At 35.9% G+C, this 21,655-nt stretch overlaps 1 protein-coding gene and 1 pseudogene across 1 annotated transcript; both read left to right on the top strand.

The window, feature by feature from the left end:
- The first annotated feature begins 207 nt into the window (after positions 1-207).
- LOC119810024 (olfactory receptor 8B3-like) lies at positions 208-1,137 on the top strand. The gene has a single exon (XM_038323318.1). It carries the CDS (start codon positions 208-210, stop codon positions 1,135-1,137), a length of 930 nt encoding a protein of 309 aa, XP_038179246.1.
- A 5,688-nt stretch (positions 1,138-6,825) lies between these two features.
- On the top strand, positions 6,826-7,758 carry LOC119810177 (annotated as a pseudogene).
- Positions 7,759-21,655: the final 13,897 nt, after the last annotated feature.

Here is a 21,655-nt window from a genome sequence, read left to right as displayed (position 1 = left end):
TTTCATAAATAATACTAAAATTTGGTACCAGTGTACTTCTGACTTAAGATAATATTTTGTGGCTGCAACAGCTGATTCTATATGATTAATCTGGACGAGAGGAAACATTCCCTACTTACAACTCACAGGTGTAAATGACCCATGACAAGTAAAAGTCATCTTCTAATGTAGGTCTATTTCTCTGTCCACAGATTCTCATAGAGAAAAATGAACAGAGTAAATGTCTCTTCAGTGACTGAATTCATTCTCATAGGATTAACAGACCAGCCTGAACTACAAATGCCCTTGTTCTTTATGTTCCTAGCAATGTATCTGGTCACTGTATTGGGAAATTTGTTTTTGATAATTCTGACTGTGCTGAATTCTCACCTCCACACGCCTATGTACTTTTTTCTTTTTAACTTGTCCTTTGTAGACCTTTGCTATTGTTCTGTGTTCACTCCCCAAATGCTGATGAACTTTGTATTAAGGAAGAATATAATTTCTTACAAGGAATGTATGACTCAAGCCTTTTTCTTTTGCTTCTTTGTTATTTCTGAGTTTTATGTGTTGACTTCTATGGCCTATGATCGCTACATGGCCATCTGTAATCCACTCTTGTATAATGTTGTCATGTCTCCTAAACTATGTTTGAGCCTTATGTTTGGTTCCTACTTTATTGCATTTTCTACTGCTATAGCTCACACTGCATGCTTGCTGAGACTGACCTTCTGTGGCGCAAACACCATCAACCACTACTTCTGTGATATTCCTCCTTTGCTCCAGCTCTCCTGCACGAGCACATATGCAAATGAGTTTATAATTCTTGTTGTTGGGAGCATCCATGTCATTGTTCCTACGTCAACTATCTTTATCTCCTATGGTTTCATCCTCTACAGCATCTTCCACATCCGTTCCTCGGAGGGAAGGTCCAAAGCCTTCAGCACCTGCAGCTCTCACATCATTGCTGTTTCTCTGTTCTTTGGGTCAGGTGCACTTGTGTATTTTAAACCCTCAACTGGGTCTATGAATGAAGGAAAAATCTCTTCTGTCCTTTACACTCATGTGGTTCCCATGATGAATCCCTTAATCTACAGCTTGAGGAACAAAGATATTAAAGTTGCCCTGATGAACAGCCTTAGAAGCAGGAACTTTTGATTGTACATGGTTGTCTTTATGCCTCTTATTTAAGGAACAGAAATAATTTCTATGTATGAGCAATATTTTAGCAGATGGCTTTACCTCTGTAATTAGTTCCTAGAAATTATTCTGCTTTTTATTTTTATTTATTTTTTGTTGCTGTTGTTTTGTTTTTATTTGTTTTTAAACAGGCAGAAACAATTGGTGCAGCTATGAAAGCTAATCTGTTCTCTTTTCTTTCATAAAAAGTTATTTAAATCTCTAGATATATTATTAATATTTCCAGAGTTTGCTTCTTTATTTTTATTGTCATTTCACCATTTTCAATTCTGTTTCTTATATAAAAATAATGCCATTGGATATTGAGTTGAGGTTGGTATATAAAATGAAAAAAAAAACTTTTAAATAAAAAAATTAAAATACCACAGAAAGCACTTACAAACTGTTCCCCATTCATTACGAACTTTCTTTTTCTTTTATTCTCTAAAGATCTTCTTCAAATGGCCAAGTAAGTAGATGGCACTTTCCATGATATGTGGGTTTCTCATTTTGAAGTTATATCTTTAAATGTGTAATTCAAACATCTGCTTCTGTTCTTTTCTTTACATCTCCAATGGAAAGTAACATAATTCTTTCAAATGCCAGTGTGACAGATTTTATTTGTTCATAATCAACAGCTTAATTAAAACTGTAGAATATCCTAATTGTTTCAGGTTGCAAGCATGTTATTAATTCACTAATTCACATACCTTTTGCACATGTTATTATTATTATGGAAATATGAACATATGTATATATTATAGATTTAAATCTTTATAATGATCTGTAGCAAAGATCTGAATTTAGAACTGTTTCAGTGGTCACTTTATTCAGGATTATTCCTTGTGATTTGTTTATTTTCTTCTCCCTGAGTTGTTTGGATTTTTGTTTCATTATTTTACAAGTAGGGAGTTGAGTGCATCTACCAAATGCAATAATTTGAATGTTTTAAGTTCCTAGTCATTCATGAAATATCAGAGGCATATAGGGTAACAACAGAAGTCATTAATGAGGAAACAAGAAGACAGTGAGTAAATAAAAGCCCTCTAATCCTCACTGAGGCGTTCTGAAAATCATGTTATCTGAATCTTAACTTTCTTCTGTAGAGCATTCCAAATATTTCCCTTGCTTTATCAATCTCACATTATCCTTAACACCAACAGCAACTGTCAAGTAATAGTGTTTTGAATGATAAAGACTGCTTTTTTGGCAAATGATGACAGGTTATATTTGCTCAGTCCAAATAGAGTGAAGACAGCTAAGTCAAGGAATAAAGAGCAAGTGGTCATTTAGACACTAGTTAGGAAGAAATCTCCACACAGTGCAGGGCAGGCAATCAATGCTTCTTTCTATGGTTTCTTTAATTTTTTTCTGGAACCTCCTGAAAATATTACGAGGACTGAACCATCTCTCTGGATAGGTTAAAAATGTAAGCTGATAGACAATAAAGAAAAGTTAAACCTATAGGAAAATTATGATACAAGTAAATCATTCCATTATACTTGAATTTCATATGGATTACTATATGAAATTTCTTTGCAAAATGAACTAAATATTACCAAAATGAACTATGTTGCCACAATAAATGTATAGAGGACAAAGACTTTAATAACACGTATTCTTTAAATATCTGATCTTTTTCTCCTGAGAATATATGTGAGTAGAAAAGTATTTATATTCAATAGTCATTTTAAATTATTCAACAAAAATGAAAAATTACAATAATATTGAAAGACCTTTCATTCTGGATACAGTCTGTCCTTCAAAGTATGTTGGAGGACAGTGGAATTCTGCGAATTTTTAAAAGATAAATCCCTTTCTGTCTAATGAAAATGATTCCGTTTAACATAAGATTGTAACATTATGAACAGCAATAAAACATATCAATTTTCCAAATGCCTATGACATCAGACAGAGATCACTGTGTCCACTTCTGCAGAAGTGTTTGTTGCAGTGAGAGTTCCAAGAACAGGTCAATACAAATAAACACCATTATAACACAAGATTGTCCACTTTCCACTATTTCCTTGTTCTCACTAGAACAATATGATAATAAGGCTTCACTACGGTCTTGTAGCTGTAAGAGAAGCAAGGAAGTTACTTCAACATAGTCAGGATAAGTGATTGGTATATAGAATAATCATGAGACCATATGTGGATCTATGTTTGATGAAGTAAGCTCTCAGTAGATCAAGACCAAGACAGGTAATTTAGCAAACCCCTATAGAAAAAAAAAGCTTGGGAAAATTGTCGATGCTGAATACTTGCTTAATGTGTTAACCCTTGGGGTATAACCTGAGTACCAAACAAAGCCCTAAGGAAGAATATTGGCTCAGGAGCGTTAGCCATAATTTATTTATATAAACACATGACCATTAAGACTTTCAATTTCATCAAAATAATCTTTACTGCATGCTTTATATAAACATATAAATATTTATCAAACTGAGGGCAGAAATCAACAAAATAGAAACACAGAAAACAATCCAAAGAATCAATGAAACAAGAAGCTGGTTCTTGGAGAAAATCAACAAGATTGACAAACCCTTAGGCAAACTAATCAAACGGCAGAGGGAGAACACGCAAATTAATAAGATCAGAAATGAAAAGGGGGACATAACCACAGACACAGAGGAAATTCAGAGAATCATTAGATCTTACTACAAAAGCCTGTATGCCACAAAATTGGAAAATGTAAAAGAAATGGACAGTTTTTTAGATAAATACCATATACCAAAGTTAAACCAGGACCAGGTAAATGCTCTAAATCGTCCTGTCAGTCACGAAGAATTAGATACTGTTATCAGAAACCTCCCTACCAAAAAGAGCCCAGGACCAGATGGTTTCAATGCGGAATTCTACCAGAACTTCCAAGAAGACCTAATACCTATACTCCTTAAGGTATTTCATAATATAGAAACACAAGAGTCACTGCCAAATTCCTTCTATGAAGCTACAGTTACCCTGATACCTAAACCACACAAAGACTCAACCAAGAAAGAGAATTACAGGCCAATCTCACTCATGAACATTGACGCAAAAATTCTCAATAAAATACTGGCAAACAGAATCCAAGAACACATTAGAAAAATTATCCATTACGATCAAGTAGGCTTCATCCCAGAGATGCAGGGCTGGTTCAACATACGAAAATCTATCAATGTAATCCATCATATAAATAAACTGAAGGAAAAAAACCATATGGTCATCTCATTAGATGCTGAAAAAGCATTTGACAAAATTCAGCACCCTTTTATGATAAAAGTTTTGGAGAGATTAGGGATACAAGGGTCATTCCTAAATATAATATAATAAAAGCTATTTACAGCAAGCCGACAGCTAACATCAAATTAAACTGAGAGAAAGTCAAGGCTATCCCACTAAATTCAGGAACACGACAAGGCTGTCCACTCTCTCCTTATCTCTTCAATATAGTGCTTGAAGTTCTAGCAATAGCAATAAGACAACATAAGGGAATCAAGGGGATTCAATTTGGAAAGGAAGAAGTTAAACTTTCATTATTTGCAGATGATATGATAGTATACATAAGCGACCCCAAAAACTCCACCAAAGAACTCCTACAGCTGATAAACTCCTTCAGTAACGTGGCAGGATACAAGATCAACTTGTATGAGTTCTTCATTGTCAGAATCTAAGAATTTGTGTATTTTGTCTCCAGCTCATCTGCATGATGTCTAGAAATTCCACCAATCAGTTTGTCTTAATAAATCAACTTGAAAATGATAAAACCAATAGTGACTGCTTCATAGGTTATTAAAAATGAATAAAACTGAAATATAAACTTTGATCCTCAATCTTACATATGGAAAACACTAATTCTAATGTCCCATATCACAGGATTTGGGGCTGATGACTCACATAAATGAAAATTGCAAAGATACTGAATCTATCAGCCAAGGTGTCAGTGCATTTACTTGATGATTTCTGTGAAGAAGCTGATTAGGAGAAGGGTGTTGAATTTTGGCTAAAGTATTGAGAATACATACTCCCCAAAGACCAGGACAGTCATTTGAATCTGTTGAATCTCCAAGGCACTAAGGATTCACATTGGTCTAGCATGTACAACCCATCACTTCAGTCCTTTTTTTATACCTGTCTTGAGTCCCTTCGAGGAACTGAAGGGATTTCCTTGTATTTTCTCAGTGCATTATGACATGAAACTCATAAGAATCTGGAGTTTCAAGTGGCAGGTGTGTTAAAAAAAGTTTGTTTTCCTGTCATTATTTTACTTGATTAGGAAGTAGTATTACAACCTGTGGACAATAATTCAGCAAAGTGTCTGAAAAATGCATAGAAATAACTTTGGTTCAGCATTCTCATAGAATCAGAACAAACAAAGACTCAGGACCGGGTATTGACAAAAAGAAAAGTAATAATGACATTGAGTCCATATTTTTTCTCTTCTAAATAGGGTAAGTTTTAAAATCTATTCACAATAATATTTTACCTTTTATTCAATATATATGTTGAAATGTTATTAATGTGCAAAATAGTATGTATGTCATATAATTCTTGGTGTTTTGACAAAGAAGTGCATTGTTGAAATGACCCACTGTTGAAGTTAATTCATTATGCCCTTTTAATGTTTGTGTGATTTGTAGAGATACATGTATGTATATGAGGATAATATAATGTAATTTAAAGCAAACACAAAGTACTTGTTTATCATTGCTGAACATTTGAAATTAAGAACCTATTTTCGTTTCATAATCAAGCATTCTTTAACTTGGTCACACCTCACCTGTTTTACATTTCTATGAGTTCTAACAAGTAACCTATGTGAATATGAGCTTTGCAAATTTCAAATGCAAGGAAGATATTCAGGCATTCCTATGGAGTGGGTTCACACAGTAGATAATAGATTTAGATTGGTCCAAGAATCCATGTTGTACCCCTTTCTCTCTGCTTAGGAAATGCTTATGACTTAAGTGAACTCCAAAGAAAAAGAACAGAGAAGGATGAAATAACACTATTCAGAGAGCCAGTGGAAATGTAACTTGCAATGTCTTATTTAGCTTCCTACCTCTCCATAGCAGATCTAAAATTCCTCCAGAGCTTAAATGTTCCTGAGTATCTTAACTATTTTTAGATTCTAATAATTTTTGTCTGTGTGGATTTGCCTTCTGCAGAGAACACACTTTGGTGTGTCCTAGGTTGCTATACCTTTTCTCTATAACCCATATGGATTTGGAAGTAAAGGATGACAACAGAGGTCATCAAATTTATCCTGTTCCATTCTACTATACTTTTTCTCTTAATTTTCTAGTAATCATTTTATAACAAGAATACTTAATACAGTTGTGCAGACTACTTGTGATGTTGTGTGTGTGTGATTTGAATGTATATTTGTCTGTAATTTTACATGGGGATTTGCGACTATGTAACTCAGTAGAAAAGGATGACCTTTTCATCAGAAAGTTTTAATTGCCTTTGTTTCCAAAATTCTAGATTTAAAAGCAAGCATTGTATTTATTTACTAGGGAAGAATGCCACTTTATATCATGATAACATCAAAGGCAGGTACACTGTTTTCAAGCAGGTCAGTGCATTCCCAGTACATTCTTCAAGATCAGCAGAGAGAGTTGTCAGTTGGGTTTTTCCTTTACTTTTCTCCTTTTATGTCTCCCCAGATTTTCTTAGAGAACAATGGCTGCGGCAAATGGCACTTTGGTGATGGATTTCATTCTCTTGGGGATAACTGAAGAGCCTGGTCTCCAAGTCCCCCTCTTCTTCATCTTTCTAGCAATATATATGGTAACTACTTTTGGAAATTTGACTTTGATCCTTCTAATTGTGCTGAATTCTCACCTTCACACACCCATGTACTTTATCCTCTTTAACTTGTCCCTCACAGACCTTTGTTATTCTTCAGTGATCACACCCAAAATGCTGATGAACTTCTTACTGGAGAAAAATGTTATATCTTACACTGGGTGCATGACCCAGCTCTACATGTTTTGCTTTTTTGGAATTTCCAAATGTTACATGCTGACAGCAATGGCCTATGATCGTTATGTGGCTATCTGTAATCCACTCTTGTATAACAATGCTATGTCCCCTAAAGTATGCTTCTATCTTATGCTTGGTTCATATTTGATGGGCCTTTCTGGTGCCATGATCCACACTGGTTGAATGCTTCGACTGACCTTCTGTGATGGAAACACCATTAACCATTATTTCTGTGACCTCCTCCCTTTGCTACAGCTCTCTTGTACAAGTACTTATGTCAATGAGATAGAACTGTTTATTGTAGTAGGAAAGGATATTGTTGTTCCAACCTCCATCATTCTTACTTCCTATGGCTTCATTCTTTGCACCATATTCCAGGTGAGATCCACTGAGAGCAAGTACAAGGCATTCAGTACCTGCAGTTCTCATTTATTTGCTGTTTCTCTATTTTTTGGATCAAGCACATTTATGTATCTTCAGCCCTCCTCACCTGGGTCTATGAATGAGGGGAAAATTTCTTCCATCTCTTATACTATCATGGTTCCCATGATGAATCCCTTAATCTACAGCTTTAGAAACAGAGATGTTAAATCTGCTCTGAGAAGAACCCTGAGTAGGACAATATATTGATCAGAATTTGATATAACTTGTGTCTGTAGTAATGGGACTGATGGATCATGCGACCAAATCCGTCTCTCTGAATGTGGCCAACAGCGGGGGCTGACTGAGAAGCAAAGGACATTGGCGCTGGGCTCTGATTCTTCTGCATGGACGGGCTTTGTGGGAGCCTTCTCAGCTTGGTCGATCACCTTCCTGGACCTGGGAGGAGTTGGGAGGACCTTGGACTTAGCATAGAGTGGGGAACCCTGATGGCTCCTTGGCCTTGAGAGGGAGGGAGGGGAGGTATGGGTGGAGGGAAGGGGAGGGAAGGGGGAGAAGGAGGGGAGGGAAGGGGGAAGAGGAGCGGAGGGAGGGGGTAGGAGGAGGGAAGGAGATGGAAATTTTAAATATAAAAAAAAATAAACCATGAGAAAAAAAAATTATCAGTGCCTAGGGATTTTTGAGTGCAGCCTTCTTGACACATTTATATCTCCCATGGTTTCTTAAGTGTGAAGTTACTTTGTTTGCATGCTCTTCATTTTTAAAGTTTGCATTATTTATTAATATTATACACCTTATCCAATAAAATAAAGAATACTCTTACATCTTTGAAAATAATGATATATTGAGAGAATGCATTTAGTAATCAAAAGTCATGTCTGCAACCTGAAATGAAACATTAATCTTACATTATGCCTGCGATTTTGACTTTTACACCTGGGCTTGAATATATCAGTCTTAAACGTTAATGATATTTACATAAAGCTATCAGTGCCTTGATTCTTGCAGGTACAAAGAGTATGTTATACATTCATTCCTCATCATCTGAAAAAAATTTAAAAAAGGAATTGAGCTGATTTAGTTAGCAGCTTGATATCATATATTTAGAATATTTTTCAAAATTAGATAGCCAAGTCTGGGGCAATTCTTAGGAAGTTAATGGTACTTTAATTTATTTTCATTGTATGAATGACAATATAGAAGATATGAAGAATATACAATTATACTGAAGTTGTCATATATGAGAGTTTTTTTTTAGAATTAGAATTTACATTTGACAAGTTTATAGGGAAATAGACCCAACCCACCTAATCAGGAATGCTTAAGAGGTAGATACAGAATAATTAGGAGTTTCAGGCCACCCTTTGAATGCCTTTTAAACTGACACCTGTTCCTGTCACTTTGGCAATCAGAATAGTGAAAAAAACAAGTAAATATTTATTTATCTAGGAATCACTGGCTAGGAGAAAAGATCAGAGCACTAGGGACAATTTTTCTGCCAGGAGAGAAACTTTTCTCATGAAGAAAGATGAACAACTTTTAGATCATTTTGAAGGGAAGACTGATCTTCCAGGCAAGATTCAATGTTGAAAGAGTAAAGGATAGGACAACACCTTGACCAATCTGCTAAGTTATACATAGTTTTGCCTTTTATTTAAAACTTGCAATAAAGTCAGGTTTTCCTGAAAATGGACTTGGGAAGCAAGTGTCACTGAAATTTATTCTGTATTTGCTCTATTGGGAGATTTCTATAGTCTGCTTTTCACTATTAATTTGGCCTTTATTAGTTTATTTTTAGATATTATTTTTAAATATAGCATGTATTCCTTCCCTTTCCTCTCATTCAACCCTGTTTCAGACCCATCCTTGCTCCCTATCACATTCATGGACTCTTTATTCATCAATTGTTTTTACATGCATATAAGTATTTTATATACATAGATATTTACTTGACTCTTTTCGTTGACATTTGGATGACCGGTGGTTGGACCTGGCTTAGAGATAAGCTATAAGACAAATCCATTGACAGAGATAAATGCTTCCACTTTAATAGGAACATTTTGAATTCTACTTCAATAAGAATATTAATCCTAAAGATGCAAAATTAGTTTGTAAATGAAACTCTAAATTTAATTAACTGAACTTTTTAAAGTGATCTCTGCTCAGTGTTAGTATTGGAATCACCAGGTGTAGTCTGCAAGAAGGATGGTGAAGTAGGAACAGCTTTGAATGATAGACATGGGCTTTTAAGACAATGGCTGCTCTTATGAGACTGTAATCTTACAGAATTGAGCCACAGTTGGGAGAAAAAAAGAAAGAAAAGAAAAGAAGAAAAAAAGAGAAAAGGTAAGCCATCTGTGGGGAAAGGCGGACCCTCATTTTCTTCCATGTTAGTCAAATTGCAAACTGACTATTGGTATAGTTAGGATACTTACAAATTTGTCAAACTTTGACATTTTAAAATTCCAGGGTTTATCGACACTAATCAGTGCATTCTAGATTATGTTGAAATCACATGCTATTCTTTTACTCCAGTCCACTGCCAAACTGTAGCAAAGATAAATCTTATCATGTTTTGTTTTTTTCAATGTATTTCCTTATCATGGAAAGCCCATAAAATTAAATGATACCAGTAGGGTTCTCTCTTTATATGTAGAAATATATTTTCAAAGTTCATTCTGCCTGAACTTATTGTTTAAAGTCAGTACTTACTGTTTTAAAACCAGAATAAATTTCTTGAATATGACGATACCACAAGGTGCTTATTCATTCATTATATAATGTGTACTTAGGTTAAATTTACTCTTAATGCATTGGTAATGACTGTCTTATGAAAAACATTCATTTTCACTTATATATGTCCAAATCCTTAATATATATTTATGCATAATTCTTATATCAGGTGATACCTCATTTTTTACCATTTTACAGAGCTACCTGATTATTTCAAAAAGTTCTAGAAACATTGGCTGCTTTGAAAAGTGGCTAGACCATTTTTGATTCCCATATCTTATTAACAAATAAACAACCTAAAGGATCCATAACTCATGCTGAGATGGAAGTTGTAGTTCAAAATCTCCCGCCTAAAAAAGCCCAGAGCAAGGCAAATTCAGTGCAGAATTACACCAAACATTCAAAGAAATTCTAACCCTAAGGCTCCTCAAATTATTTCACAAAAAAAAGATATTGAATAAACATTTCAAAATTCCTTTCCTGATTCATTTTTCTTACCCTAAATTCAAAATTACACAAACTCAAGAAAATGTAATATTATATACCAACATTCTTCATGAACATAGACACAAAAAATTCTTAATAAAATACATTCACATCAAATTCAAGAACAAATAAAAAATTATCCAATATAATCAAGTTGGCTTCATCCAAGAGATTCAGGGATGGTTCGATATATTAATCAGTAATCATAATACTCCATAAAAAACAAATAGACTAAAATCAAATCATAACAAAACAAAACAACAAAACTAACAAATAAACAAGCATAATCATCTCATAAAATGTATAAAGGGCTTTTGTCAAAATCTAATGTCCCTTCATTATAGAAGTCCAGAGGAGAAAAGGGATATAATGCACATATCTCAGCATGATACAGCAATGTACAAAAAGGTCACAACCAACATCATCCTAAGTGGTTTTTAAATATGAAGCAAAGAAAACCAACCAACAAACCACAATCCCAGAGAACTTAGACAACATTAAGGACACTAAGTTAGAGTTACATATATCTAATCTACATGAGAAATAGAAAATAGAAAAAGATAAGTTCCCCTGGGAACATGGGGACCTTTGGGGAGGCTTGGAAGACGAGGGGAGAGCCAGGAAGGAGAACAGAGAAAAATGTAGAGCTCAATAAAAATCAATAAAAAAACAGCAAAAAAATCAGCATAAAACCAGATACACTAAATCTGATAGAAGAGCAAGTGGGGGAGAGCCTTGAATGCATTGGCACCAGAGGCAGCTTCCTGACCAGAACACCAATAGGGCGGGTGCTAATGTCAACAATTAATGGATGGGACCTTATGAAACTGAAAAGCTGCTATAAGGCAAAGGACACCATCAATGGGACAAAATGACAGCTTACAGAATGAGAAAAGATTTTAACCAACTCTACATCTGACATATGACTAATATCCAAAAAAAAGAATGCAAGAAACTACACTCAACAAACAAAATAATTCAATTTTAAAATGGGGTACACATCTAAACAAATAACTTTCAACAAAGAAACTGAAATGGCTGAGAAACAGTTCACGAAATGCTCATTTTTTAGCCATTGGGGAAATGAAAATCAAAATGAAACTGATACTATATAACACCTGTCAGAATTACTAAAATCAAAACTACAAGAGACAGCTCTTGCTTAAGAAAATATGAAGCAAGTGAAACACTTCTTCACTGCTGGTAGGAATGCAAACTTATACAGTTACTTTGTTAATCAATATGGTGTTTGCTTAGAAAATTGGTAATAGATCTACTTCAAGACCTACCTATATACCTCGGCATATACTCAAAAGGTACTCAGTAATGCCACAAGGGCACTTACTCGGCTATCTTCATAGTAGCTTTATTCATCATAGGCAGAAGGTGGAAACAATATAGAAACGTTGCTCAACTGAAGAACCAATAAAGAAAATGTGGTACATTTACACAGTGAGTAAGTCTCATGATAATTCAATGATATTATGATATTTGCAGGCAATTGAACAAAACTTGGAAATATCAGTGATAGTCACTGAGTCTTTTGCCTACTTATAGGACACATTCCCCCTTATAGGGTTACCTTATCCAGTCTTCCTTTCATAGAAAGTGACTGGCCTTATAGTAGCTTCTTATGTCTTATTTGATTGATCTCTCTGAAATGCCTGCTCTTTTCAGAGTGGGGGCATACTGTTGGTGGATGGAGGAGAGATCAAGGATGGAGTAAGATATGGAAGAGAGGGGAGGGAAGGGAAACTGCAGTTGGCAGGTAATATTTGTGTGAAAAAAAAATAAATCAGGGGAACAATACATTTCACAATAGCTTACTAAAATATATTGGAAAAACACTAAACAAGTGACAGACGTATATAACAAAAATGTTGATATAGGGAAGAAAGAAAATTAAGAAGTCATTAGAAGATGAAAAAGAATTCCATGTTAAAGGATCAGTAGTAAGATTAATATTGTGAAAACAGCCATCCTACCAATAATAGTCTAGGACTCAATGTAATTCTCATGGAAATTCTAACACAAACCCTCAAAAAGTTGAAAACAAAGCTTAAACTTTAATATTTCTTCAAACCTCAATATTGTTGATAATTATTTGCATTCATCCAACTAGAACTTTTATTATAATATAAATGTGATAATTCATTTGTGAGTATTGCTGTGACAGCTAACTAAGGTGGGAAAACATGTTCTCTAGTTAGTAGCGGTACTCAGTAGCATAGATTGTAGACCTGGAAGCAATACACCCAAATGGTGTCTTATTCACATTGTTTCTGGTATGCTTTACTGGTATCAAAGAAGGTTTTTTTAAACCTGTAATTCTCCCAGTACAAGCATTTGAAAATTTCCTGAATATACAAACTTTGTGGGTCAATTACATGATTGCTGAATCAAATCCTTTCAAGTTTGCCTTATCACACTATGACTAAAGCTGGTTCCAATGTCTTCTGAAGGAGAGCAAAAAGCAGAAATGTTTGTCATAGTGACCTAGTCAATGATAATTAATATACATCAAGTCTACTAATCTATAAAGATAGCTGAAAATAGCAGAAAAAAACTGTGATATATTCATTAATTATCTTGTGTTGAAAGAATCATTATATTCAGAAGAACAAGAATTACCAGTTCATTCCATCTCTCCAACATTCCCCTTCCAACAACTAGACCTGGTCTCACATTCAATGTCTCAGCTGTTTTGACAACCCTTGCCTGCATTGCCCCTAACCAATATTAGTCATATTATATATTTCTCTCTGACATCATATATATGCAGAGTCCATGGAGGCCAAAAGATGGCATTGGGTCGCCTGGATCTATGCTCTGCTCTGCTATGTGGGTGTGAATCCTCTGCAGAACAGTAAGTGCTCTTAACTGCTGAGTCATCCTTCCAGGTTTTATTCCTCATCCTCAAGTATTTCCTATGTAAATGAAATTGTAAGGTGTATTATTTAGATTTAGAAGTGAGTATGGTATGCTAACACAGTTAAATGCAAAGCATAGACATTCTGGCCCTAATTAAAGAGAGCTGTTGATTATTTTGTGGTTAGGTTTTTATTCATTTATTTTTCCCCCTGCAACAGGGTTTCTCTGTGTAACCACTCTGGCAGTCCTGAAACTTTCTTTGTAGACCAGTCTGGCCTCAAACTTATAGAGAGCCTCATGCCTCTCCCTCCTAATGCGGGGATTGGAGGCAAACAACCCTATCGCCTATCTTGAGTTCTTGATCATTTTGAAATTTCTCTTTGAGATAGCTTTAGAATGATGCATACTGCCTCTGCAGAAAATCCGTGTTTTATTGCTTGTGTTGAAGTTTCTTGATTCTTAGTGAGGAAAATATACCAACTAGACTGCAGGGGGCGCAGCTTCTATCCTTTGCCCTGCTCCTTAATTTCCTTGCTCTTTCTAGCCTGCCTCACTGAGAGTCCCAGTGGACAGGGGCAGACCCAAAAGAGCAGACAGAGTGCTCAGGGGCTGTGGTGGCCTGGAGTCAGCTAGCAGGAGGGCCACACTGATGTTTTGTATTCAATACACTGACTGCACCTCAAGCAACTTCTGTCCCAAACAGCAATTGCAACTCCACATTTACCAGCAGCAGTTTGTCCTATGGGATAAAGTGATGAGGGAATTCTGTTCCCTCAGGCACTGGTCTCAGACTCACAGAGATATGAGATAAGGGATCCTAACAAGACGCTAAGAAAATCTATATCTAAATCTCTATCCTTCTGTGGAACTCGGGATTTAGATATTTAGGTAAATTCCTGCTAGCTCAGAGAGGTTGAATAGTGAGATCCTAATGTGTTCTTTTTGCTTGCATTTATGAACAAAGGTGTGTCCTTCTACTCAGCCTTCACTTAAAACTCCCACTACACTTAGTTTCTCCCTACAACTTTTTATCAGATGGTTGCTGATGCAGCCAGTTGACCACAGGTTAATTTTATTTATTCAAAAAATGTAAAACATGTTTGCATCATTAAAAAAAAGCATCAAAAAATGTAACACAACTTTACACAGTGAAAATAATATTCCAGAGCAGCAGACCACTGTTGGAGGTCAGGCCTCGCTCCATATGGTGTGGATGATGTGTAAATGGAGACTGCACTTTTGTTTCCTGACCACGCAGACCTGAATAATCACACAAAACTATTAATTACAACACTGTTTTGTCAACAGCTCAGGCATATTGCTATATAGTTCTTACATCTTAAATTAACCCATTTCTGTTATTTTATATTTTACTATGAGGCTCGTGGTTTGTTACCTCATATCATGATTCTCTTATTTAAACAAAAGGGGTAGGTGCTATGAAAGCTCCTTCTGGCAATAGCCTTTAAGATACCAATCCACTTGGGCATGGTCTCTTAACATTATAAATCAATCTGTAAAGTGTGTGGTCACTTTCTTGATTCTAGCACTTGATTCTGGCTGCTAGATTTATTGTATACATGATCCATTCATTTGTAGGTGCTCATCGGACCTATAAAAGACCAAGATATTCTTACACTCTAACTTGGTATTTTCTTTTCTTTTTTTGGGGGGGGGGGGGGGGGGGGGAGTTGAGACAGGGTTTCCCTGTAGTTTCTAGAGCCTGTCCGGGAACTAGCTCTTGTAGACCAGGCTGGCCTCGAACTCAGAGATCCGCCTGCCTCTGCCTCCCGAGTGCTGGGATTAAAGGCGTGCGCCACCACCACCAGGCTCTAACTTGGTGTTTTCAAAAGTCAAAGATTCAATTAGTACTCGTTGAGCTTCAGGGTCTGTCACTCTGACTTGTACAGCCTTCAAAACTCATCATAAAAACATGACCTCAGTGTTGAGTGATGAATTTAGAATGAATGCAGCTTTATTAAGTAAAATCAAACACTTCTTTCTCGTGTGTGCATGTTATTATAGGTTTGGGAATATGGGGAGATATGGTACAAATCTTCAATTTTCTGTTGGAAAAATGCGTGGATTGTTTTTAATTAAATGTCAGAAATCAGTTTGCCTTAGCATGAGAAGTGATTTTATACAGCTACAAAATTAAGCAAAGTTCCATATTTCAGCTATTCATTTCTTACTATCATTTTTGATAATTAACCCATAATCTTCTATGTAGCAAGGATTTTTTAAGCTGTTTTTTATTCAACTATATGTTTTTTCCACTACTCTCCCTTCCTGTCTCCTCCCCTTCTCCCATGATCCACATGCTCCCAATTTACTAAGATCTTGTCTTTCTATATGTCCTATGTAGAATAGATCCATGTATGTTTTTCTTAGGCTCCTTTTTGTTGTCTATGTTCTCTGGTATTGTGAATTTTAGGCTGGTTTTCCTTTGCTTTATATCTAAAAGCCATTTAGGAGTGATTAATTTCTCTTTTTAGATCTGGGTTAACTCACTCTTTTAAGACGTTTTCTCGATCCAGCTTTTTCCCCTAAATGTTTCCTTTTATATGAGTCCCCAAGGATCTGGTATCTCTACAGAAAATAGAACACTAAGACAAATGGATATTAAAGGGGCTAAAGATAATCTAACATAAACTATAATTATGCTCTGAAACTCTATCATCCAAACCTCTCCACAAGCACAGAAGTTCTAATCAATTGATTATTCTTGCAGAAGTCCCAGTATAGGTGTGGTGTTGTACTGGGAACAACTGTTCACAGATTTTCAGTCCTGTGCCCCTAGGCAGAAATTCACAATGACGGAAAAGGTTACTGAGAAGTTTTATTATGACATAAGGACTAGAAAGCAGAGAGAAGGAAAACAGGAAAGGTCAGGGAAATATATTACTTGCAAGGCACATTTCCAGTGACCTACTTCCTCCAACTATACCATAAAGATCACACTAACCCCAAATGTTGCCACCGTCTGGGAAACCAACCAATAAGCATATAAACTGAGGGACTGCTTCATTTTCAAACTCTAACAATGGCAATGAACTCCTAAACACCAAATCTAGACTTCACAGTGGATAGCCGTTCTGTCTCATCATATATCAATCTGTTTATCTAACATCTATCCATCTGTTGACACTTTTCATAACGTGCTGTTTAGGAGATGGCAGTGGGGTATGGGGTGATGTTAAAGTCCTATATGCAAGAATTAGATACTAATTTTGGATTCCCCGCACCCACATAAAATGTCAGGTTCTGGATGCCTATGCCTGTGACCCCAAGTAAGGGGAAGAAGCAGACAAGAAGATTCATGGGATGTATTGACTAGCTAGAGTAGAATTAGAGGGCTCCACTCTGAGATACTGTCTCAAAACACAGAAAGATAGATTGATAGGTACATAGGTAGGTAGGTAGATAAGTAGCAGAGAGAGAGATTGAGCAAGACTCTTCATATCAACCTCAGGCCTTCACATACACGCTTCCCAGAACATGGGGGCCAGTCTCAAGGCTGCATGGAATTATCTGACAAGATAAACCAAAACTAAACAGTGCTGACAGAATATCTGTAGTTGAGAGGGCCAGAGAAGACAGGTGAGATATTCCTGTGAACTTAAGGAACTCAATATGAGCCGCAGAATCCATGCTGAATAGAAAAAGAAAAAAAAGGTAAGGTCACAAGGCCTTTTTAACACCAGTAATGGGAAAGGGACATGGAGACAAATGAGTACCTGGGGCTTGTTGGTCAGCTATCTTATTCTAATTGGAAAGTTACAGAGCAATAGGAGACCCTATCTAAAAAGAAATAGAAAATAAAAGTTTGGTGAAATTAGAGGCCTGACATCAGAGGTTGATTTCTCTTCCAAATATATACACACACATATACAATCACATATATACGTCTCCACAAGTATATACACACTCATGCACAAACATACATACACAGATGAACACTAGTACATACAAACGTATGTACATACAATTCATTGCTTACTTTGCTTGTGTATCTTTCTATATTTATCTATGCCAGTTTATATTTGTATAGATATTTAGCAGGTTTTATGTAAAAAAGGTCATATTCTCATGAGTACCAAAGTTTTGAATATTTTACAAACCAAATCTTTCCAAGTAACATCTGTTGTGGAATGATTCTTTTGTATACTCTGAAGATTTTTCACTCCATTTGCTTTAATAAAGAAATGACTGAGCCGGGCAGTGGTGGTGCAAGCCTTTAATCCCAGCACTCGGGAGGCAGAGGCAGGCGGATCTCTGTGAGTTCGAGACCAGCCTGGTGTCTACAAGAGCTAGTTCCAGGACAGGCTCCAAAGCCACAGAGAAACCCTGTCTCGAAAAATAAAAAAATAAAAAATAAAAAAATAAAGAAATGACTGGCCAGTAAATAGGGACGAGGCACAGGGAGCATGACATGAATGTGCCTTGTTAATAAAGGTTCTACTCTGTGATAGATAGTAAATAAAGAATGTGTTAACTTAAAAATGTCACAGGTAGTAATAAGCCTGATCTATTGGTCAAGTATTTTCAATTATTAAAAACCTCAATGTAGTTACTTTGAACTGTCAGGTAGGAAAGAAGTAACTGTTTACAAATTGCATTCCAATGTGTGGACAAAAATTTTCACATAAAATCTGAAATAACTTGGAAAAGGAATCAAAACAAAAAACTACATAGCCAACTACAGCTTCTCAGTGACAGCCTCTTTTTCTTGGTGGGCTATGCTAGCAATCAGTGATCAGAGGCTTGCCCCCTTTATCAGATGATGAGCATTTGCAGAAAAATAGGCAGTTCTTTTAAGAGACCTTAAGTTTACTGGCACTGTGTCTTCTTTCTCTTGCTGACCTGAGAGTTATGAACCTGCTGGCCATCCCCTCCCCCCCGGTTCTACAAATCAAAGAATGTGTGCAGCTCTGACTTGATTCTCCAGGCTGTCCTGCTCAGGTGTCACAGTCATGTGTTTGTGGCTGCAGCCCACCTTTGGTCTTTTATTTGACATGACTGAATCTTGAATAGCTCTGGACAGCATTATTGGGAATTACCTTCAACACCTTCCCAGAAGCGTCCTTTCTTACTCACTACACTGATCTACTTTGCTACTGTGCACTATATCATATGAAAAATTAGCATAAAGTTCTCTGTTCAAAGATATGATTGCTGACTTCTACTGCGGAATAGTAATTTCCCATTTTTAATTGTGTCCAATTTCTTGATAGTTCAGAGTTTTGAGTTACTTAAATGCATGTTGATTGTGGTCTACAAACACAAGGCAGTGTAAGAGAAAATTTTAAACTGTGAATACAAAAGTGATGTGTTTACTGTCATTAGTAGGAGGGGCCACCAATAAATGAAAACATGATTGCTCTTTGTGGCCAACCAAGAACCACCCACAACCTTGTAGAATGAACTCAAGCAAGGGGACACCTGATAACTGAGTTTCTAAGTTCCAATTATGGCCAACTGCTTTGGTTAAATATCCAAATATCTTTTGAAGACTTTTATTGTCAGCTTGTTTCCTGATTAATTTTTTGTACTTTCCCCTTATTTGGGGAAGATTTGGCTCCGACATTCTTTAAGAACTAAGTCTAAGTTTGTTTCCAATACTATCAGTCATTTATTTCTTCTGGGCCAAGGATGAGTTAAGATGAACTCATCTTAAGATCAGCCTTTTATACCTTACTGTTATTAATGACATGTTCATGAGGCTGAAAAGAAGGCTCAGCACTTAGAACATTGGTGACTCATCCAGAGAACCTTTGATACCCAGCACCCACAAGACAGCTCACAACTGTCTGTACCTCCAGTCACAGGAGTAGACACTATCTTCTGGTCATACACTTAGTAAACTCACTGGTTAAACTTGTATATCTAAATTGAATGTTATTTCTTTTTAAGGTTAACAGACACATGAAGAAAATCTATTTAATATAGAATCAAAAACAGATCTTTTCATATTTGCACATCTTGTACCCTTTGAGGGCAGAAGAATGCACCCAATATTCAGGACCTCCAATTACAGGGATTTCAGACCAATCAGATATGATGCGATGAATCAAACTTGTGTACCCAAGAGGAGCAGTATGCCTGAGACAACTCTCCAGGTCCAACCTGTCATTCTAATGCTGAAGGTAGAGAGGTCACACTGTTCCTTCTGTCTCTTATCACTTGAAGAATAAAGTCCACTCTAGATGGTTGGCAAGGATTCAATGGATGGAACTGGTATATTGTTCATTTTCATTGTTAAGACAGTTCTATGTGAGGGAATATTTAAAACGTTGGTCGAAATTAGTCTGACTCCAGACAGATTTTATTAGGAAAACTTTCATAATTTGGGATAGTCTTTGTGTTTTTCAGATAGGATATGTCCATGTAGCCACTGATGACAGGTATGCATTATGTGGAACAAGCTGGCCTCAAACTCATTGAGATCGGACCCACCCACACTCCCATGTTCTGTGATTATAGCCATGCACCTCTAAGTTGAGCTGAATTGTGTGTTTTTAAAAACATAATGAAAGACTTAGAAGGGAACATCATTATTTTGATGAATAACAATATTTCTTGAAGTTCTGTAATTTAAATAGCCAAGTAATGTCAATAATAATGGGTTATTTTTATTGCAGTGTCAACTCCATCCATTTGAAAATGCTTGATGTGTATTTTTGTGAATACACATGAGCCATGTTGTGCATGTAGCACAGACAGGCAAACTCATAGTTGTCTATGACCTACTTACACTTTGTGCGTTTTAGTGCTTAAACCTAAATAGTCATTTGGCTGCAAATAACCTCAAAGACACTTTTTTGGGTTTAAAAATTATTTGTGAATGAGCTGATGTAGGACTCTGTATAAGTAATGCTGATGTGAACAAATATGACAAAATTTGTAAGAGTATTAGGGTAAACAAGATATAAAAGCCAGGTTATCATAATCAGCAGGAATGAACTTTAGTAAATTATGCAATTCGCTGGCATATAATTTTGATTCGAAGAAAGTTTTACAAATACATTTTTTTTCCTCGGAGTGAAAAAATTTTAAAAATCTGTGTTTCTAAGACTATTTTCACATGCAAAGAGGATTGACTATTCAAATTGTCCTATGTTTTTTGATTCTTGAATGGAAATGCATTTACAATCTCAATACAAAAAAGGGCTTTACTGTTGTAATATTTCTTCTAATTGAATTTGAGCAACAATGAGATGACTCAGTGGGAAAGGACACTTATTGCAAGACTAGAATCCTAACCTCGATTGCATCTCAAATTTTGCAGGAAAATGGATGGAGCTAGAAAACATCATTTTGAGTGAGGTAACCCAGACACAGAAAGACAATTATCACAGGTACTCAGTCATAAGTGGGTTTTAATCATAAAGCAAACAAAACCAGCCTACAAATCACAATCGCAGAGAACTTAGAGAACAGTGAGGACACTAAGGAGACATACATACACTGGAAAAGAAAAAGACAAGATCTCTTGAGTAAATTGGGAGCATGGGGACCTTGGGAGAGGGTTGAAGGGGAGGGGAGATGCAGGGAGGGGAGTAGAGAAAAATGTAGAGCTCAATAAAGATTGATAAAAAAATTTTAAAAAGAACATCAAGTTATAGTGTCAGATACACAACTGATTGCTGATTATACTATTTATTACATCTATAAAAGATAAATGAAAATACTTCTTTGAATACACACAAGGCATATTAAACATAATTGACAATAAGCCCCCAGTTTCTTCCTCAGGTCAAAAAAGATTATGGTAATATGCACAAGCTTTATCAGATTGATTACACACAAAGAATCTTACTACTATATGAAGCACAAAATACTATTCATTTATATAGTTTCTCTACAGTATGATTTTTCTCATTTTTTGAAGAATAGACACATTAAATTGAGAGTTTCTCTACAGGATGGCCTAGTTTATGTATTTGGAAATGATTGTGAAAATGATTTACCACATTTTCCATTCGCAGATATCTCTTCAGTATGTGTTCTTTTATGCCCTTGAAGAGTACAGGCCTTAACACACTGATTTTATTCA

Source organism: Arvicola amphibius, chromosome 3 (assembly GCF_903992535.2).
Source record: "Arvicola amphibius chromosome 3, mArvAmp1.2, whole genome shotgun sequence".
Lineage (NCBI taxonomy): Eukaryota > Metazoa > Chordata > Mammalia > Rodentia > Cricetidae > Arvicola > Arvicola amphibius.
This window is presented reverse-complemented; position numbering and strand designations above follow the sequence as displayed.

What these genes read in the sequence shown, in the direction of transcription:
- LOC119810024 (XM_038323318.1), top strand. Translation starts at nt 208, where the DNA reads ATGAACAGAGTAAATGTCTCTTCAGTGACTGAATTCATTCTCATAGGA.